Source organism: Castor canadensis, chromosome 10 (genome assembly GCF_047511655.1).
Source record: "Castor canadensis chromosome 10, mCasCan1.hap1v2, whole genome shotgun sequence".
NCBI classification, from domain to species: Eukaryota; Metazoa; Chordata; class Mammalia; order Rodentia; family Castoridae; genus Castor; species Castor canadensis.
Genome location: NC_133395.1, coordinates 14,967,012 through 14,983,234, shown reverse-complemented (window position 1 = coordinate 14,983,234; position 16,223 = coordinate 14,967,012). Strand labels below are relative to the sequence as shown.

At 37.4% G+C, this 16,223-nt stretch overlaps 1 protein-coding gene across 2 annotated transcripts in view; it reads left to right on the top strand.

Annotated features, from left to right (window-relative positions):
* Dnajc3 (DnaJ heat shock protein family (Hsp40) member C3) overlaps positions 1–16,223 on the top strand; it is an 89,224-nt gene that overhangs the window by 25,530 nt on the left and 47,471 nt on the right. The window contains exons 2-4 of one of the 2 annotated variants that reach the window (XM_020168585.2): positions 2,545–2,655; positions 11,186–11,310; positions 13,760–13,834. In XM_020168585.2, the coding sequence (XP_020024174.2) occupies positions 2,545–2,655; positions 11,186–11,310; positions 13,760–13,834 (311 nt within the window). The remainder of the gene's footprint in view (positions 1–2,544; positions 2,656–11,185; positions 11,311–13,759; positions 13,835–16,223) is intronic. The other variant, XM_074043121.1, reaches the window with a different exon arrangement.

Below are 16,223 nucleotides of genomic sequence, written 5' to 3'. Positions count from 1 at the left end.
CAACGCCCTCCTTCCTTAACAAACAAAAAAGGGAGGAATGTTGGCAATAATGGCGCCGATAGGTTTCAGTTCTTATTGCATCCTTAAGCCCCTGTTTTCCAGGGTCACGGTCCTGCCTCCCAGGGTCACAGTCCTGTTTCAAGTCTGGCTTGAATCCTCCTCCTGCCCCAACCTCCAATCAGCACGAACCATAAGATCCTAACCAATCAGATCATGCTGAGTCCCGCTGAGGGGTATTTAAGCCCTTGCCCTTCCTGTCTCTCTCCCTCTCCCACTTGGCAATAAAGAATCTCTTGGCCAGATCACTCCTCTCCACGTGGTCACTTTTGGGGCCTATATTTCCTTACAGCACTGAAGTTGAGTTCCACCCATGTAGCATTGGCAGTGCAGTACAAACCCCTGCCCAGCCTCTGAGTTTCCTCAGATTGCCTGCTGTACAGCTGTAGTGGGCTTGAACCTTTTCCTCAGTTTCCCAAGGAAGAAACCCTCCTTAAGACAGAGAGAGAGGGAGAAAAGGTCGACCTGAGAGTTCCACCATAGGTAGGCTGTGGTGGGGGGTCTCTCCTGGAAAACAAACTCCACCGGAGTGCTGGACGCTCATGGTCACATTCCTAGGCAGTCTTTCCCAGTTTGGCACAACCTATACCAACCTCAGGTGAAGGCTGGTCCCTTCATGTGTTGCCAAATATGATGCACGGATGACACGCGCAGGAATTTCAGATGCTCAGGGTTCTTGAGCCTGCTCTGAGAACGAAAGCACAGACAGACTCTAACAGCAGAGGTCGGAAAGATTTTATTTGTAGAGGATTTAGTTGGAGAAAAGAGAAGAGAAAGACTGCATATTGGAGAATGCAGTGGGACCCGGAAACCAATGATCCAGTGGGCCAGGGTGGGGAGTTGGGTTTTATAGCCTATTTGCATTGCCTGATGGTAGGAGATGCCTTTCAGATGCAAAAGGGCATTTCCTAGGGAGGAGAAGTGTCTCCTTGACCACTTATCACCTTTTGGGACCTCCCACAGTCCGTCCTTCAGTCCTTCAAATGCATGATACGTCTTGAGAGAGCAAAAACATGTAGTCATTCCAAAACCCAGTACTGCTTCTTAAGACAGCTAAGAGATTTGTACAACTCTTCTGACAGTTGACAATAGTTGGTTCACTTGCACAAATGAGGTTCAGCTCATATTTCTTTCTGGTCATAATCTTAGGTGCATCCAAACTTTTGTTTAGCTACCTATACATGTAGGCCTGATAACCCATGTGCCTCTAACAGTTGGAAAACCAAGCCAAACCGTAAGGGCACAAAGACTAGACAAACAGGAAAGTAACAGCTCTCTGTGAGAGGGAAAGGATTAATAATGAATGGGTACCCCACAACCAAGAATCACAGTCCAGGCTAAAGGAATTTGCTAAGGAAATAGGACTGGAATTTGAGGCTTAAGCCAGGGATCCAAAAGATCTGTATGGTCAAGGACAAGGTATAAGAGCATAAGAAAGGTGATCTGTGGTAGATGTGGATTTTAACTTTTGTTCTGAGTCTGATTTCTGCTTTTTAATCTTGCTAAGGGAGTCTCTAAAGCTAGCCACTCTACTCTTTTGCATCTTTTCAGAGATACAGAAATCTTTTGATTTTCTCATAATTACCAATAAAGTGGCCATTTAGGATGAGAGGTTTCTAGTTTTTTTTCAAGTCTAGAGTTTTTTTTTTTTAATTCAGACATATCATTTGGGTTGTCAGCACTGTATTTATTCTAATAGTGACTTAATCCAGTAAGCAGTTTCATGGAAAGATACAGAAGGTAACTTTCCAGACTTAGAGTAAATCTTTTTTGCAAATTTAAGTCAATGCCTTCTCCATTACATTTAAATGCCTATGCCATTAAAATGACCAGGCTGTCAGAGAAATCAAAGTCAAGTATTTTAGCTTGCTTCTCAAGGAGGTCTGCCCTTGATCCCCTGTACTTATGTCTCCCTGCCCACCTGACCCCTTCACATCACTTGACTTTTTCCACAGTAATTTTTAACCTGATGTACTATGTAATTTGCTTACTTATTATGTCTGTTGTTTCCTATCATAATGTCAGGTACTGGGAAGGGGTGATGGGCAGGCTTTTTGTCTGGTGCTCACTTATCCTAAATACCTATAACTGTACCTGGTGTGTTGTGGGTGCTCAGTAAGTATCTGAATGTTATCACAGACTCCATGAAATTCATTAGGTGAAATTTTAGCTTAACAAAACAGTTCTAATTTTATTGTTCAAAATCTTTTCACTACTCCTGCTAGGCAATTTTCCATTTATTTTGTAGACTGGTTATATTCTTTTGACTGGGTAGATTGATTATGGGTATATTTGGGAGCTGCTTATACTCTGTAAAATGAAGCACTTTTGTGTCTTATTGTAACTTTCTCTAGGTCATTTTTCAGCTTCTGTGACTTTTCTCATTTTAGTAGATGATGAGCCTGGTAACTGTATCTAACATTATTTTTTAGAATTAAATCTTGGTTCAGGATAGCTAACTGATCTTTTTTTTAAATTTGTTTTTAGGTGCTGAATGTGGAGTAAATGCAGATGTTGAGAAACATCTTGAATTGGGCAAGAAATTACTTGCAGCTGGACAGCTAGCTGATGCTTTATCTCAGTTCCATGCTGCAGTAGGTTTGTATCATAAACCAAACCATTCCAGTGCCTGTCTGCAAATTCTAATCAATAGATCTGTTTTTAGATAACATTTTAAGTAAGCACTAGTTTATGTTGAATGAAACGTTAAAAATATTTTCAGAGCCTGGTACTGGAGGCCCATGCCTGTAATCCTAGCTACTTGGGAGGCTGAGATCAGGAGGATCGTGGTTTGAGGCCAGCTTGGACAAATAGTTCACCCCCATCTCCAAAATAACTAGAGCAAAATGGACTGGAGGTTTGGCTTAAGTGGTAGAGTGCTTCCTTTGCAAGTGTGAAGCCCTGAAGCCCTGAATTCAAACCTTGAAGCCCTGAGTTCAAACCTCAGTCCTACAAAATACATATGTATACATACATACACATATATATAAATGTACATATGTATAAATGTATGTATGCATACATATTTATTTTCAGGACTTTGGGTGAAATAGGTTAATAAAATAAACATGTAACACTTGAATGCACACGTATCTAACATAGGTAACTACAGCTTACTACCATAAGTACCAAGAATACCTTAGGATTTCAATAGAAAACTTTTCTCAATGTTCTATATAGATTTTTGCCTTATTAAGCAGATTTCACTGAATGCAATTTAATTTTCTTGATGACTTGGCTTATTAATATAGTAATTACTTTGGTGCTTGTGGAAGATTCTGTTGTTCATGGCCTCTGTAGTATTGATCAAATTCCAACCACCCCAGGTGATGTTACTGCTTTTTGCTTACTTGTATCTATAATATCAGCTCTCATTGAAACTTCTAAGCTGTTAGGACTGAGAGAAGTGAGATGACTAGAATAAATAGATTCTAAAGGAGAGCTTAAAGAGTTTTCTTTCTGTCTTTCTTTTTGTGGTACTGGCATTTGAACTCAGGACTTAAAGTGTTTTCTTATGAGTCAATGCATACATTTTTATCCTAGAACTTTTTGACATAGACTTTCCTCAGGGTCCTTTTTTATTTACTTATATATCTCACCTTGATTTGAGATGGTTAAAAGTGACCAGTCAACAAACTGATAGGTAAGGAGGCTTTTTTTTGTTAGTTTTTGTTTTTTTTTGAGGTAGTGGGATTTTAACTCAGGGCCTCATGCTTGCTAGAGGCCCTGAGTCATGCCCTAGCCCTTTTTGCTTTAGTTATTTTTCAGATAGGTTCTCATGTTTTTTCTCAGGCTGGCTTTGAACTTTGATCTTCTTTGATCCTCCCATGTACACCACCACTCTCAGCAGATCTTGTCGAGTTTTATCTGAGCTTGCCTGGACCATGATTCCCCTATTTACTTTTCCTGAGTAGCTTGGATGACAGGTGCATGTTGCTATGCCGGCTTATTAGTTGAGGTGAAGTCTTATCAACTGACCTGGAATCACAATCTTCTCCGAATCTGCCTCTCTTGTAGCTAGAATTATAGACACATGCTACCATGCCAGCTTATTAGTTGAGATGGGGGGGGTCTCAGCAACATTTCACCTGTGCTGGCCTAAAACTGCAATCCTCTTAATCTCTCTCCTCATGAGTGGCTGGGATTATAGATGTGAGCCACTATGCCTGGCTAAGGTGAACTATTGTGCCTGGTCAAGGTGATATATTTTTAATAAGATATTGTGTTCCCAGAATTATCTTCCTATTATTGTAAGTACTATAAAAACAAAAGGCAGGTAGGTTTTGATTAGCAATATATTTAAAAAAATTTTTTATTCATTTATTCACATGTGCATACATTGTTTGAGCCATTTCTCCCCCTGTCCCCCGTCCCCCCCTCCCCCCACCCTCCAATATTTTTCTTCATGCTTTTCTTTAACTCCGATTTTTATTGATGTTACTAACTCTCTAGAATAGTAGGAAACATACATTTTAATCTTGTCTTTGTCACTTGATAATAATGTAGCATTCACACAGTTATATAAGAAAATGTAGGCTGAAATAAGTTATGTGCAGATTCCTAGGAGTTTTCACTTTGTTACCCAAAGGTGTTTTTGTGAATATTAGGTGAGAAGACTGAATATGAAGTTTTTTTTAAAACAGGATATAATTATACAGGTAAAGAATATAGAAATCTAAATTTTGTGTCTCTGGAAATTAAGACTTTCTAAAAAATAGATATGTTCACTGAATTTTCTTAACTATATGTGGAATTTCTACTAGGAAGTTTTCATTTCAAGGATTAACTCATCTTGAGAGTTGGTAGTTGCTTGGCATTTTGCATAGTTACTTGTCTGTCGGGTCATCTTTACTGAATCTGCACTTTGGTGACTGCTTTCCATGCTGCCCTATGGTAATTTAAGGGTTATTTTTTCTTCTTCTTCCAGTTAATTGTCTTTGAAAGATCAGGTCTTAATATGAACTATTTTTACCTGCTACCATAAGAATATTTGCAGGAATTTATAGCTGCTAACAATTATGTACTTTATTATTTGCTGTCTTGGTTGCACAGCTGGAACATGAAGGACTATGGCGGATTATTAACGTAGTTTAAAATGACTACTTTCCATTCACTGCGGCAGTACAGGACTTCTTGAGATGGCTCTTCCTCAAGACACCCAGCAAAATATTACCATAAACAGGAAAGGTGCATCATGGTCATTCACTAGTGGGATTCAGTGAAAGGAGAACTTGAAATACTGCAAGTGCATTCAGAATTTGAGTAGCCTTTGTTTATTGTGATTTGACAAGTGATTCTTAAATGGGGTACAATATAACTTCTGAGGAAGACTAGTGAAGTTTGAGCAGTTATTTTAGTTTGTGTAAAATACAGATTGTTCAGGAAATAGACTTTAAATTGTGTTTGATGGGAATATTTAGTAGATGGTGATGGGGTATTCTGGCCTCTCGGATCTCATCTGTGGACTCTATTTCTGTTGTATTTAGCAAAGATCAAGTCTTTATATGCTATGTTAACTGGTTCAGGTAATAAGTTAGTGAGCTTCTCTTAATAGCAGTTGGTAGCTAGCTCACTAACAGTGAATTAGTCTACGTTTCCTGACTTTCAGATTAATAAGATATGCACTTACTACTATAGGTCATAGAACTTTTATTTTTATTTTTATGCTTTGAGAGAAGGTCTCACTCTGTACCCAGTCTGGCTTCAAACTCTTGATTCTCCTACCTCAGCCTCCTGAGTGCTGGGATTACAGATGTTGTACCACCATGCCAGGGTGTGGTTGTAGAGTTCTTAAAATGTAAGTTGGTCATTTGAGGTAAAATATCTATCAACCATGGTTTGCTTGAGAAAAAAAAAAGCTCATTAAATATTTATTCGTTCATTAAACTATTTATACTCTTCAATTTCTAAATTATATGGTAAAGTCCTTTATTTTTTTAAACTTCTGTGATTAGAAAGTTAATTTGTAATAGAACTTGGCTGGTAGCATTGAGTATTAGTGGACCCTTTTTGTGTTTTTGTTCTTCTGTTTTGGCTGGCCTCAAAGTCTTGATCCTTCTGCCTCCATCTCCTGAGTGCTGGAATTACAGGCATGAAGCACTGTGCTCAATCTCATTTTTTTTTAAAGTAATAATGCCACAATTGTCATTTATTTATGGTTGTGAAACTTTCCATTTTCATTTTTGAAAACTACTTGGTATTTCTGAAAATTATGCGAGCATGGTTTACTTTATGATTACATTTTTATACAGTAACAGTTTTATGTATTACACCTCAATATCAGTATGAATAGTTTCCATATTTGAGTACAGACCTATTGGTGATTTGAACTTAAATTTTTTAAATCTGGTATATAAATGGTTTTTGGCAGAAGTTTTAAAAATTGAAATTGATTGTGAAATATTTTTGACCTGAGAACTGATTTAAGGGATGGAGGTTGTATGTTTCAAATAGTCTTCAGATATAGTTATATTTCTTTTGATGTCTTGAAATAGATACCAATTTTGTTTAGGTTTATCATTCCAAAAAAGTACAATGCAGGTATGAAGGATGCCTTGTCTCTTGATTCCTGTAGCATGGTTTAGTAGATAATGAACTCTAGGGTCTGAAATCATTTCTTTGATAGATCTTACAGAGTATTCTAGGAGTATCTGGCATGAATGAATGCCTAACGCTGCAAATTAAATGGTGGCTATGTCTGAAACGATAGGTTTCTTAATTTTCTTGGTAAGAAAAATCACTATTATGCTTAATAGTTTTTCTCAATGAAAAATAAAAATCCACATCTACATTTATGTCATTAGACATGTCATGGTGCTTTCTCATCACATTGGAGCCTTACTTGCGAAATGGGGACGTATAGACATTACTATTTGTATTTGACAGAAGGAAGCAAAGCATGCTCCACTGACTTTCCAGACCCTATTTCCGTACCATAGATTGTGAACGTCTTGAGTATATGCATTCCTTCCCTCCCTTACTCAGTGCTCAGTATATGAATGAATGAAGTAGAGTTGCATTAGCGGGGAGCAAGAATAAATATTTTCTACATTCTGCACTTCCTACTACCAGCATTTCCAGCATCAGTTGTAATTGGCTTTCTGATGTATTTTCTTTAATTTCCTTGTATTTGAATTGTTTAATAGTTTTAGGAATAGACCTTGAAGCTACCTCTCCTGTTCTAATGAACTATTATAATGACTTGATTTGAATGTACTTTTAAATGAAATCTAGTACTTCCATATGTAAGCTTGCAGATATTTACATAATGAGCTATACCATGTATTGGATGAATAGTAGAAAAAAGTAATTATTTTCAAGGTTATCAGACCTTGTATTGTGAGAAACTGAGCTTGAAACTCTTAAACCAATTCATATTTTAATTGTTATTTCATGTACATTGGTAGATAAATGGATTCTAGTTTCAGGGATTGTTGATATTTTGGGACAAAGAGACAGGGAGCAAAGACACCTCGATTTATCTATAAGTGACCCCACATCTCTAAGCAAATTGATTTTTGATTCATATGTTGAAATATTGTCATTTGATCTCCAAAGATATAGATAGAAACAAACTCAGTTCCTTCTATTGTACTCTTATAATTCAGAATACTTTTGTGAACTCTGGTCACTAAAATATGTGGAGATTTCTTTCTACCAAGCAATCCTAAAGCTTCTCCATGGACACCAGTTAGGTTCCTCTACTTCAGTTCACTGACCTATCTACCTGGAGGAAACATAAGACCCCATGGGTTGAAGCAAGACTGTCTTCCACTTCAGATGCCAATCTCAAGCCCTAGGTTGTTTTGCATGTGTTGATCACCTGGCTATAAATCAAGGTTCCCATGGCCATCTCCTTGAGTTGGATTAATTTGCTAGAGTAGCTCATAGAACTCAATAGAATGCATTTTCTTGTATATTATAAAAGATATTAGAAAGAGTACAGATAAGCAGTCAGATAGAAGAGGTGTGTAGGGTTAGGCATATGAGTAGGCATGCAGAGTTTCCTTGCCCTCTCTGGGTGTGTCACCTTCCACCTAATCCATAACTTCTGAACCCTGTCCTTTTGGATTTTTATGGAGGCTTTAATACTATAGGCATAATTGATAATATCACTGGCCACTGAATATCAACTCAACTAAGCCCATTTCTCATTCTTGAAAATGACCAAATATATATTTCACAATATCACAAATTCCTTATTTTTGTAGGTTCTGCGTTAAAAATTGGGGTTCCAATCCCATTTTATATTTTTACAAATCCCTAAAAAGTAAACTATAAAATTAGTGAAAGTGAATTTCCCAGAAATATTATATGTAGACATTTTGGTGTGTGTTTTATTAGATACTCAATACAAAAGCTGTTATTGCATAATACTCTTTGAAGGTTTATCTTGATGCATTGGAATGGTCAGGTTTTTTTCCAAATAGAAGTCCAATGCAGTTTTTATTACAGGTGCCTTCTTTATAAAATGCCCAAAGCTAGCAGTAAACATTCTTCTTTACTTGAAAGAACTTCAAACAATTCAAATAAACCATGCTAGTTTTTGAAAATATCACTGCTGATTTCATGTGGGAAAATGATCTCAAAATGTTTGTGGGTGTGTCTATTTGATAGAAATTTCTGTGCTGACTTCTTTAGGTCTCTTGCTTGTCCCAGAAGGTTTGGTGTTGGATGAAGTTGATATCATTGTCTGTTGCAGTTACCAGGAATTGGTTCTGTTTCCTTTCATTAAAGTACCTACTGTCGGCCAAGTGCTATGGACACACATACACAAAATGGGCAAAATATACTACCCAAGGAACTACTTTTCTCTTGATTGAGATACGTATATCAATAATTAATATCAGTGCTAAGTACTAGATACTGTGATATATAATTATGCAAGTGAAGAGAATTGGACAGTTTATTTTCATGCATGTAACCAAATGAAGTTATAGAACAATTAAGGTGGTTTTTTTTTTTCTTTTTCTTTTTTTAAATTGCAGTACTGGATATTGAACTCAAGGCCTCAGGCTTTGCTAGGCAAGCAATCTACCATCTGAGCCCCAGCTCCAGTCCTTTTTGCTTTATTTTTTAGTTTCCTTTTCAGATAGGGTCTTGTGCTAACTTTGTATTGTCTGGCTTTGAACTGTGATCCTCCTGCTTCTACCTCCCAAGTAGCTGTGATTATAGGTGTGAACCACCACATTTTACACTATTTTTTTAAATTACTAATGAGAATAAAAGTAAACATTGTCGTCTATTGTGAAATGTTTTGGAATATATGGACTTAGAGTGTCAGGACCGTCAGCCTTTGATAGTGGTTAGTGTTAACACTCTTGGGCCTAGAATGTTGGGACCCTTGGCCTTATGGCTTGGTGGCTCCTTGGAATTCATCCAGTGACCTGAGCCTGTGTTTCCTCATCATTAGCCTTTGTCGCTGCTGCTACTTCTTCCATCTCTCATGTTCATGTTACCAGCTCAGCCTGCTCTACTAATTGATAAAAATCAAGTGTAGGCAAAGAAAAGACCTTTGGAAAGAAGCCTTTTATTGGGCCTAATATTGTAACACCAGGGGCATCTCTTGCACAGAAGGGTCTCTTAGCCAACTGGAAAAGTGAACCTAACAGCCAGCAAGGGGCTGTGGCAAGAGTGTCTGCAGCAATCACAACAGACCATGCAAATGAAGGATTGTGTTTGCATCAATCACAGGTCATCTGCTGGGCCATCAGGGGAAGTGCTTGCTCTCCATTCTGGGCTGGGTGAAAATGGCTGCTAGAGTTTACAAGGGTTGTGATGGTAGAAAGAGCTGACATAAACTGTTTGAAACAGCTGTAGCTGGGACAGTGCCTTCTGGAGCTAGAGCTGTGGTTTGGTAGCAAGCAGCTGTGGTTGCAGAGTAGCATCCTCAAGGCCTTTGTGAGGGCTCAAAGCAGCCTGGCTGGCATGAGAGAGACCGACTAGCTGCTTGGCTGACAGACTTTCACTTAAGGCAGCTGGGCACCAGGGAAGGACCTGATAGCTGTCAATTAGGGAATCAAATCACCCTGGGTCCCTAATAATTTAAGAGGGGTCCTTACAATAAAGTCCTATCCTTAACACAAACTGTGCTCTACACGTAGCCATATATCCTTTGGGAGAGTTGGGTCATTTATCTGTCTCAAAGCAACTTTAACATTGATTTTCATTTTATTGTTCCTTGAAAGGAGAACCATGCCATTTAGGCTTGAATTTCTTTAATTACTAAAGTATTATATGTTTTTGTATTTACCATTTTAATTTTTGTGTAGATTATATTTATATAACTATTTTTCTTAAAACAAAAAAGAAGAAAACCTAGTATCTGTGCCCAGTCAGCTACTGTTGACATGCAGTGAATTGCCTTTGGTCCTCAGCTGCAATTAGGTGCAATCAGACCAATAAGATTTTAATTGATTGCACATTCTAACTAAAATGTACACTGTATTGAAAATATTCTAAATCAAGCATGCTCTAAACATAGTGTAGTGATTCTGTTTCTTACTCTTCTCAAGCTAATTATAGTATTTTGTAAGAAATGCCCTGTATACAGGCTTTGCACTTCTTTCTTGATCTTCCCGGTGAAATTGAATAGGAAAGAAACTACAGTGACACTTACCGAGATCCTATGTGGGGTTAGTTTGCAGCCAAATGGTCTCATACATTGTTAACTGAAGTCTCTGGGTTGGATTTGGCTCAAGGTTTATAGTTTGCTGACCCCTATTCTAGATGTATTTGAAGTGATCTTGTTAAGTAACATTACTCAACTTACATGTCTATGTGTGTATGTGTATGTGTATATTTTTTGGGGTGCAGAGATTGAACACAGGCTTCATGCATGCTAAGCATATTTTATGTGTACTCCTGAGCTACATTCACAGCCCCTTCATGACTCATTTTTGATGAGGCATTCTTTCCTTAATGCCTTTTTTTTCTTTTTCTTTTTTTGATGTGGTGATGAGTGTTGAACCCAGGGCCTTACACATGCCAGGCATGTGCTCTGTTACTAAGTGACATCCTCAGCCTTTAATACCTTCTTAATGTGATCGAAAACTCTAATGCCTGTTCAGGTGATTTGATTGTTTTGAATAAATTATTGAGAACTAATACTTTTTACTTCAATTTTCAGATGGTGACCCTGACAACTATATTGCATACTATCGGAGAGCTACTGTCTTTTTAGCTATGGGTAAATCAAAAGCAGCACTTCCTGATTTAACTAAAGTGATCGAATTGAAGATGGATTTCACTGCAGTAAGTGTATCTAAACTTTAAGGGTAGCTTAAGGGAATTTGAGAGGCTGAGTTAGGAGAATCCCTTGAGCCAAGGGGTTTGAGGTCAGCCTGGGCAGCATAGCCAGACTTTTTCAACAAGGAAAAAACCCAACAAATTAAGGATCTGTATGAAAGAAGAACAGAGGGTATTCTGGTTGATTTCCCAGAAACCTGACAATGATACTAGCTTTATTATTTAGAAAGACAAATCTGTGTGAAGAATGGAGTTAGGGCAAGATGTGAGGGAGGACATGAATTAGGAGGCTGGCAGTGGAACGATAAGAGTTTTAATTGAGACTGTAGTGGGAAGTCTAAAGAGGAAATGGGTCAGTTAGGCATAGGTTTTGGTGAAGATGCCATACTGAATTAGCAGGGCTCTCCCTGGATCCAGTGCACAAGCTTCAAAAGCAGAGAAACTTAGAGTCTAATGTAATATCTTGAAGATTGGCAGGTCACTGTGAGAGCTGTGACAGGTGTGCTCTGGGACTCATCTTGTGATTGTATTGGTCAGTTTTATCATCACTGTACTAAATACCGGTCATGAATAATTTAAGAGGGGGCGGAGAGAGCTTTGTTTTAGCTCACAGTTTCAGAGATTTCATCTCATAGTCCTTGGCACCATTGATTCTGGGCTTGTGGTGAGACAGAACATCATGGTGGTGGGAGCAGGTGGAGGAGGAGGGTATTTACTTCATGACAGACAGCAATCAGAGAGAAAAATACAAGAAGGGGCAAGGGCTAGAAGCGCCTAAGGAACCACCCCCAGAGACCTACTTCCTTCATCTAGGCCCTACCTCCTAAAGTTTCCACCACCTCCAAAAATAGTGCTACCACCTGGGGACCAAGCACTTAACACATGAGCCTGGTGGGGACATTTCACATTTAAATAATAACATTGGGACAGAGGTGGGGCTTTCAGAGGCAGAATAGAATCATTGATGAATTAGATGGGTTCAGAATTAATTTGGGGACATTTATATACTGATATATTAAAAATGATTTGGGATAATTGATTAGACATGGAGTAAATGTTTGATTTGAATTATTGTTATTTTAAGATAGAATTCCCAAGTGTCAAATTTTTATTCAATCTATTACTCTACACAGGTAAGTACAACTGTCACAAAGGTTAAGTAGCTTATTTTTCTAGTGCTAGGATTATCTAGCTAGGTGAAATGGCCTTAATTTTGCTTTTTATGTGTAGTGATCCATTTAACAAAGGATTAGTGAAATTTTATGTACTGTAAAAGTAATACATAAGTTTAAGTGGTATATTGAATGGAATATTGATGTGGTTTCTTTTCTGGAAGACATTGTTCATCAGAGAGTTCTTGGAAGAGATGGGATTATGCACATTAGAAGAAGAATATCACAGAAGAGTGGAAAATGTATTGTTGCTCTGGTTATAGCAAATACTTGCATTGTGGATTAATAAAAAGTAAACCTATTTCTGAAGCTTTGATTGGTGAAGTTCCAAATAATGCAACATTATTTTAGGGGAAAAAGTTATTATGATGGCAAAAAGTATTTTTAAAAATTGAGATATAATTCACATACAATCAGATTCACTGTTTTAAGGTACTCAGTTGTTATTAGTATATTTACAAGGCTGTGCAGACATCATTACTGTCGAGTTCCAGGACATTTTTATCACTCTCAAAAAACCCCCTTATATCTTTCACAATCACTTCGTACTCTACCATGGTCCCTGACAACCATTTATCATGGATTTTCCTATTTTAGAAATTTCATATTAGTGAAGCCATACAGTATGTGACTTTCTTTCACTGATCATGTTTTCAAAATTCATTCATGTTGTAGCGTGTATCAACACTTCATTCTTTTTTATGATTAAATAATATATGGCTATATTACATTTGTTTATTGATTTATTAGTGGAAATTTCAGTTTCCATTTTTTTGACTATTACTGTGAACATTCATGCGTAAGTTTCTGTGTGGATATGTTTTCAATTTTCTTGGGTTGAGCAAAACATACATACATATACATACATACACACGCAAAATTTTTTTTTTTGGGTGGGACTGGGGTTTGAACTGAGGGCTTCACACTTAGGAAGCAGGTATTCTACCACTTGAGTGGCTCCTACAGTCCATTTTGCTCTGGTTATTTTGGAGATGGGGTCTCTCAAACTATTTGACTGGACTGACCTCAAACTTTGATCCTCTGATCCCAAGTAGATAGGATTACAGGTGTGAGCCTCTAATGCCCAAAAAACATACTTTTAAAGAAGCATACTTTAACAAAAATTATACACATTCATTGGTTCCAGGAATTATTTTCAGTGCTAAATCAAATGAGCATTTGAAAAATAAATGTTAACTTCACTAACTTATTTAGTATTGTTCTTTGTGTTAAAAGAAAATTTAGGTATGCATAGTATTCAGTACAATCCTCTTTTTTTCTAGGCAAGATTACAGAGAGGTCACTTATTACTCAAGCAAGGAAAGCTTGATGAAGCAGAAGATGACTTTAAAAAAGTGGTAAGTTAAGTGCAATTTATACTTGGTCCTAAGAGGATGTTATTTTCAGAGAAACCTTGGATCTATTTTTGTCTTTGTATCAAGACATTTAACAGTATTTTATAACTAAAAAGGAAAATTGTTTGATTTATTTATGTAAGAATCACAGTTCCTGAATTAATATTTGGTAACTGGCAAGAGGAACTCCATTAACAGTTGAAAGGTAAAGTGCACACAATCGATACATAATCCTAACTCGGTTTATACAGCAGAGTTATTCTGCTTCGTCCTATAAAAGAGTCAAGAGATGTCAGCTGAGCTATTCTTCATGCCCTCTAAGTGACTTGAGAGACCATTTATTTGATTTAGGAGGAATCATGAAACAGATTCTTTTTTTTTTCTTTTATTTGTATGTGCACACAATGTTTTGGTCATTTCTCCTCCCCTCCCCCCCCTTTACCCCTCTGCCTCATGCCTGTCCCCCCCACCCCCTTGCTACCAAGCAGAAACTATTTTGCCCTTATCTCTAATTTTGTTGAAGAGAGAGTATAAGCAATAATAGGAAGGAACAAGGGTTTTTCTTAGTTGAGATAAGGATAGTTATACAGGGAGTTGACTTGTATTGCTTTCCTGTGCATGTGTGTTACCTTCTAAATTAATTCTTCTCGAACTAACCTTTTCTCTAGTTCCTGGTCCACTTCTCCTATTGGCCTTTGTCTGTCACTTTAAAGTATCTGCATTAGTTTCTCTGAGTTGAGGGCAACAAATGCTATCTAGTTTTTTGGGTGTCTTACCTACCTTATAGCTCCCTCGTGTGCTCTCGCTTTATCATGTTATCAAAGTCCCATCCCCTTGTTGTATTTGCCCTTGATCTAATGTCCACATATGAGGGAGAACATATGATTTTTGGTCTTTTGGGCCAGGCTAACCTCACTCAGAATTATGTTCTCCAGTTCCATCCAAACTGTGAATGATAACATTTAAAAATTTCATTCTTCTTCATGGCTGCATAAAATTCCATTGTGTATAAATACCACATTTTCTTAATCCATTCGTTAGTAGTGGGGCATTTTGGCTGTTTCTATAACTTGGCTATTGTGACTACTGCTGCAATAAGCATGGGTGTGCAAGTGCCTCTGGAGTAGCCTGTGTCACTTTCTTTTGGGTATATCCCCAAGAGTGGTATTGCTGGATCATATGGCAGATCTTCGTTTAGATTTTTAAGGGGCCTCCAAATTTTTTTCCACAGTGGTTGTACTAGTTTACATTCTCACCAGCAGTAAAAGGGTTCATTCCCCACCCCCCCAGCCCCCCGCCAACACATATTGTTAGTAGTGTTGGGGTGAGATTGAATCTTAGTGTGGTTTTAATTTCCATTTCCTTTATTGCTAGAGATGGTGAGCATTTTTTCATGTGTTTTTGGCTATTTGAATTTCTTCTTTTGAGAAAGTTCTGTTTAGTTCACTTGCCTATTTCTTTATTGGTTCATTAATTTTGGGAGAATTTAGTTTTTTTTGAGTTCTGTATATATTCTGGTTTTCAGTCCTTTGTCTGATGTGTAGCTGGCAAATATTTTCTTCCACTCTGTGGGTGGTCTCTGCAGTTTAGAGACCATTTCTTTTGTTGAGCAGAGGCTTTTTAGTTTTATGAAGTCCCATTTATCTATGCTATCTCTTAGTTGCTGAGCTGCTGGGGTTCCATTGAGAAAGTTCTTGCTATACCTATTAGTTCCAAAGTATTTCCTACTCTTTCCTGTACCAACTTTAGAGTTTGGGGTCCGGTATTAAGATCCTTGATCCATTTTGAGTTAATGTTGGTATAGGGTAATAAACATGGATCTAGTTTCAGTTTTTTGCAGACTGCTAACCAGTTTTCCCAGCAGTTTTTGTTGAAGAGGCTGTCTTTTCTCCATTGTATATTTTTAGCGCCTTTGTCAAAGATAAGTTGCTTATAGTAGTGTGGCTTCATATCCGGGTCCTCTATTCTATTCCACTGGTCTTCATGTCTGTTTTTGTGCCAGTACTATGCTGTTTTTATTGTTATTGCTTTGTAATATAGTTTGAAGTCAGGTATTGTGATACCTCCTGCATTGTTCTTTTGACTAAGTATTGCCTTGGCTATTCGTGGCCTCTTGTGTTTCCATATAAATTTAACGGTAGATTTTTCAATGTCTTTAATGAATGTCATTGGAATTTTGATGGGAATTGCATTAAACATGTAGATTACTTTTGGGAGTATAGATATTTTTACTATGTGGTTTCTACCAATCCATGAGCATGGGAGATCTCTCTACTTTCTATAGTCTTCCTCAGTCTCTTTCTTCAGAAATTTATAATAGTTTTCCTTGTAGAGGTCATTCACATCATTTGTTAGGTTTACATCTAGGTATTTGATTTTTTTTTTGAGGCTA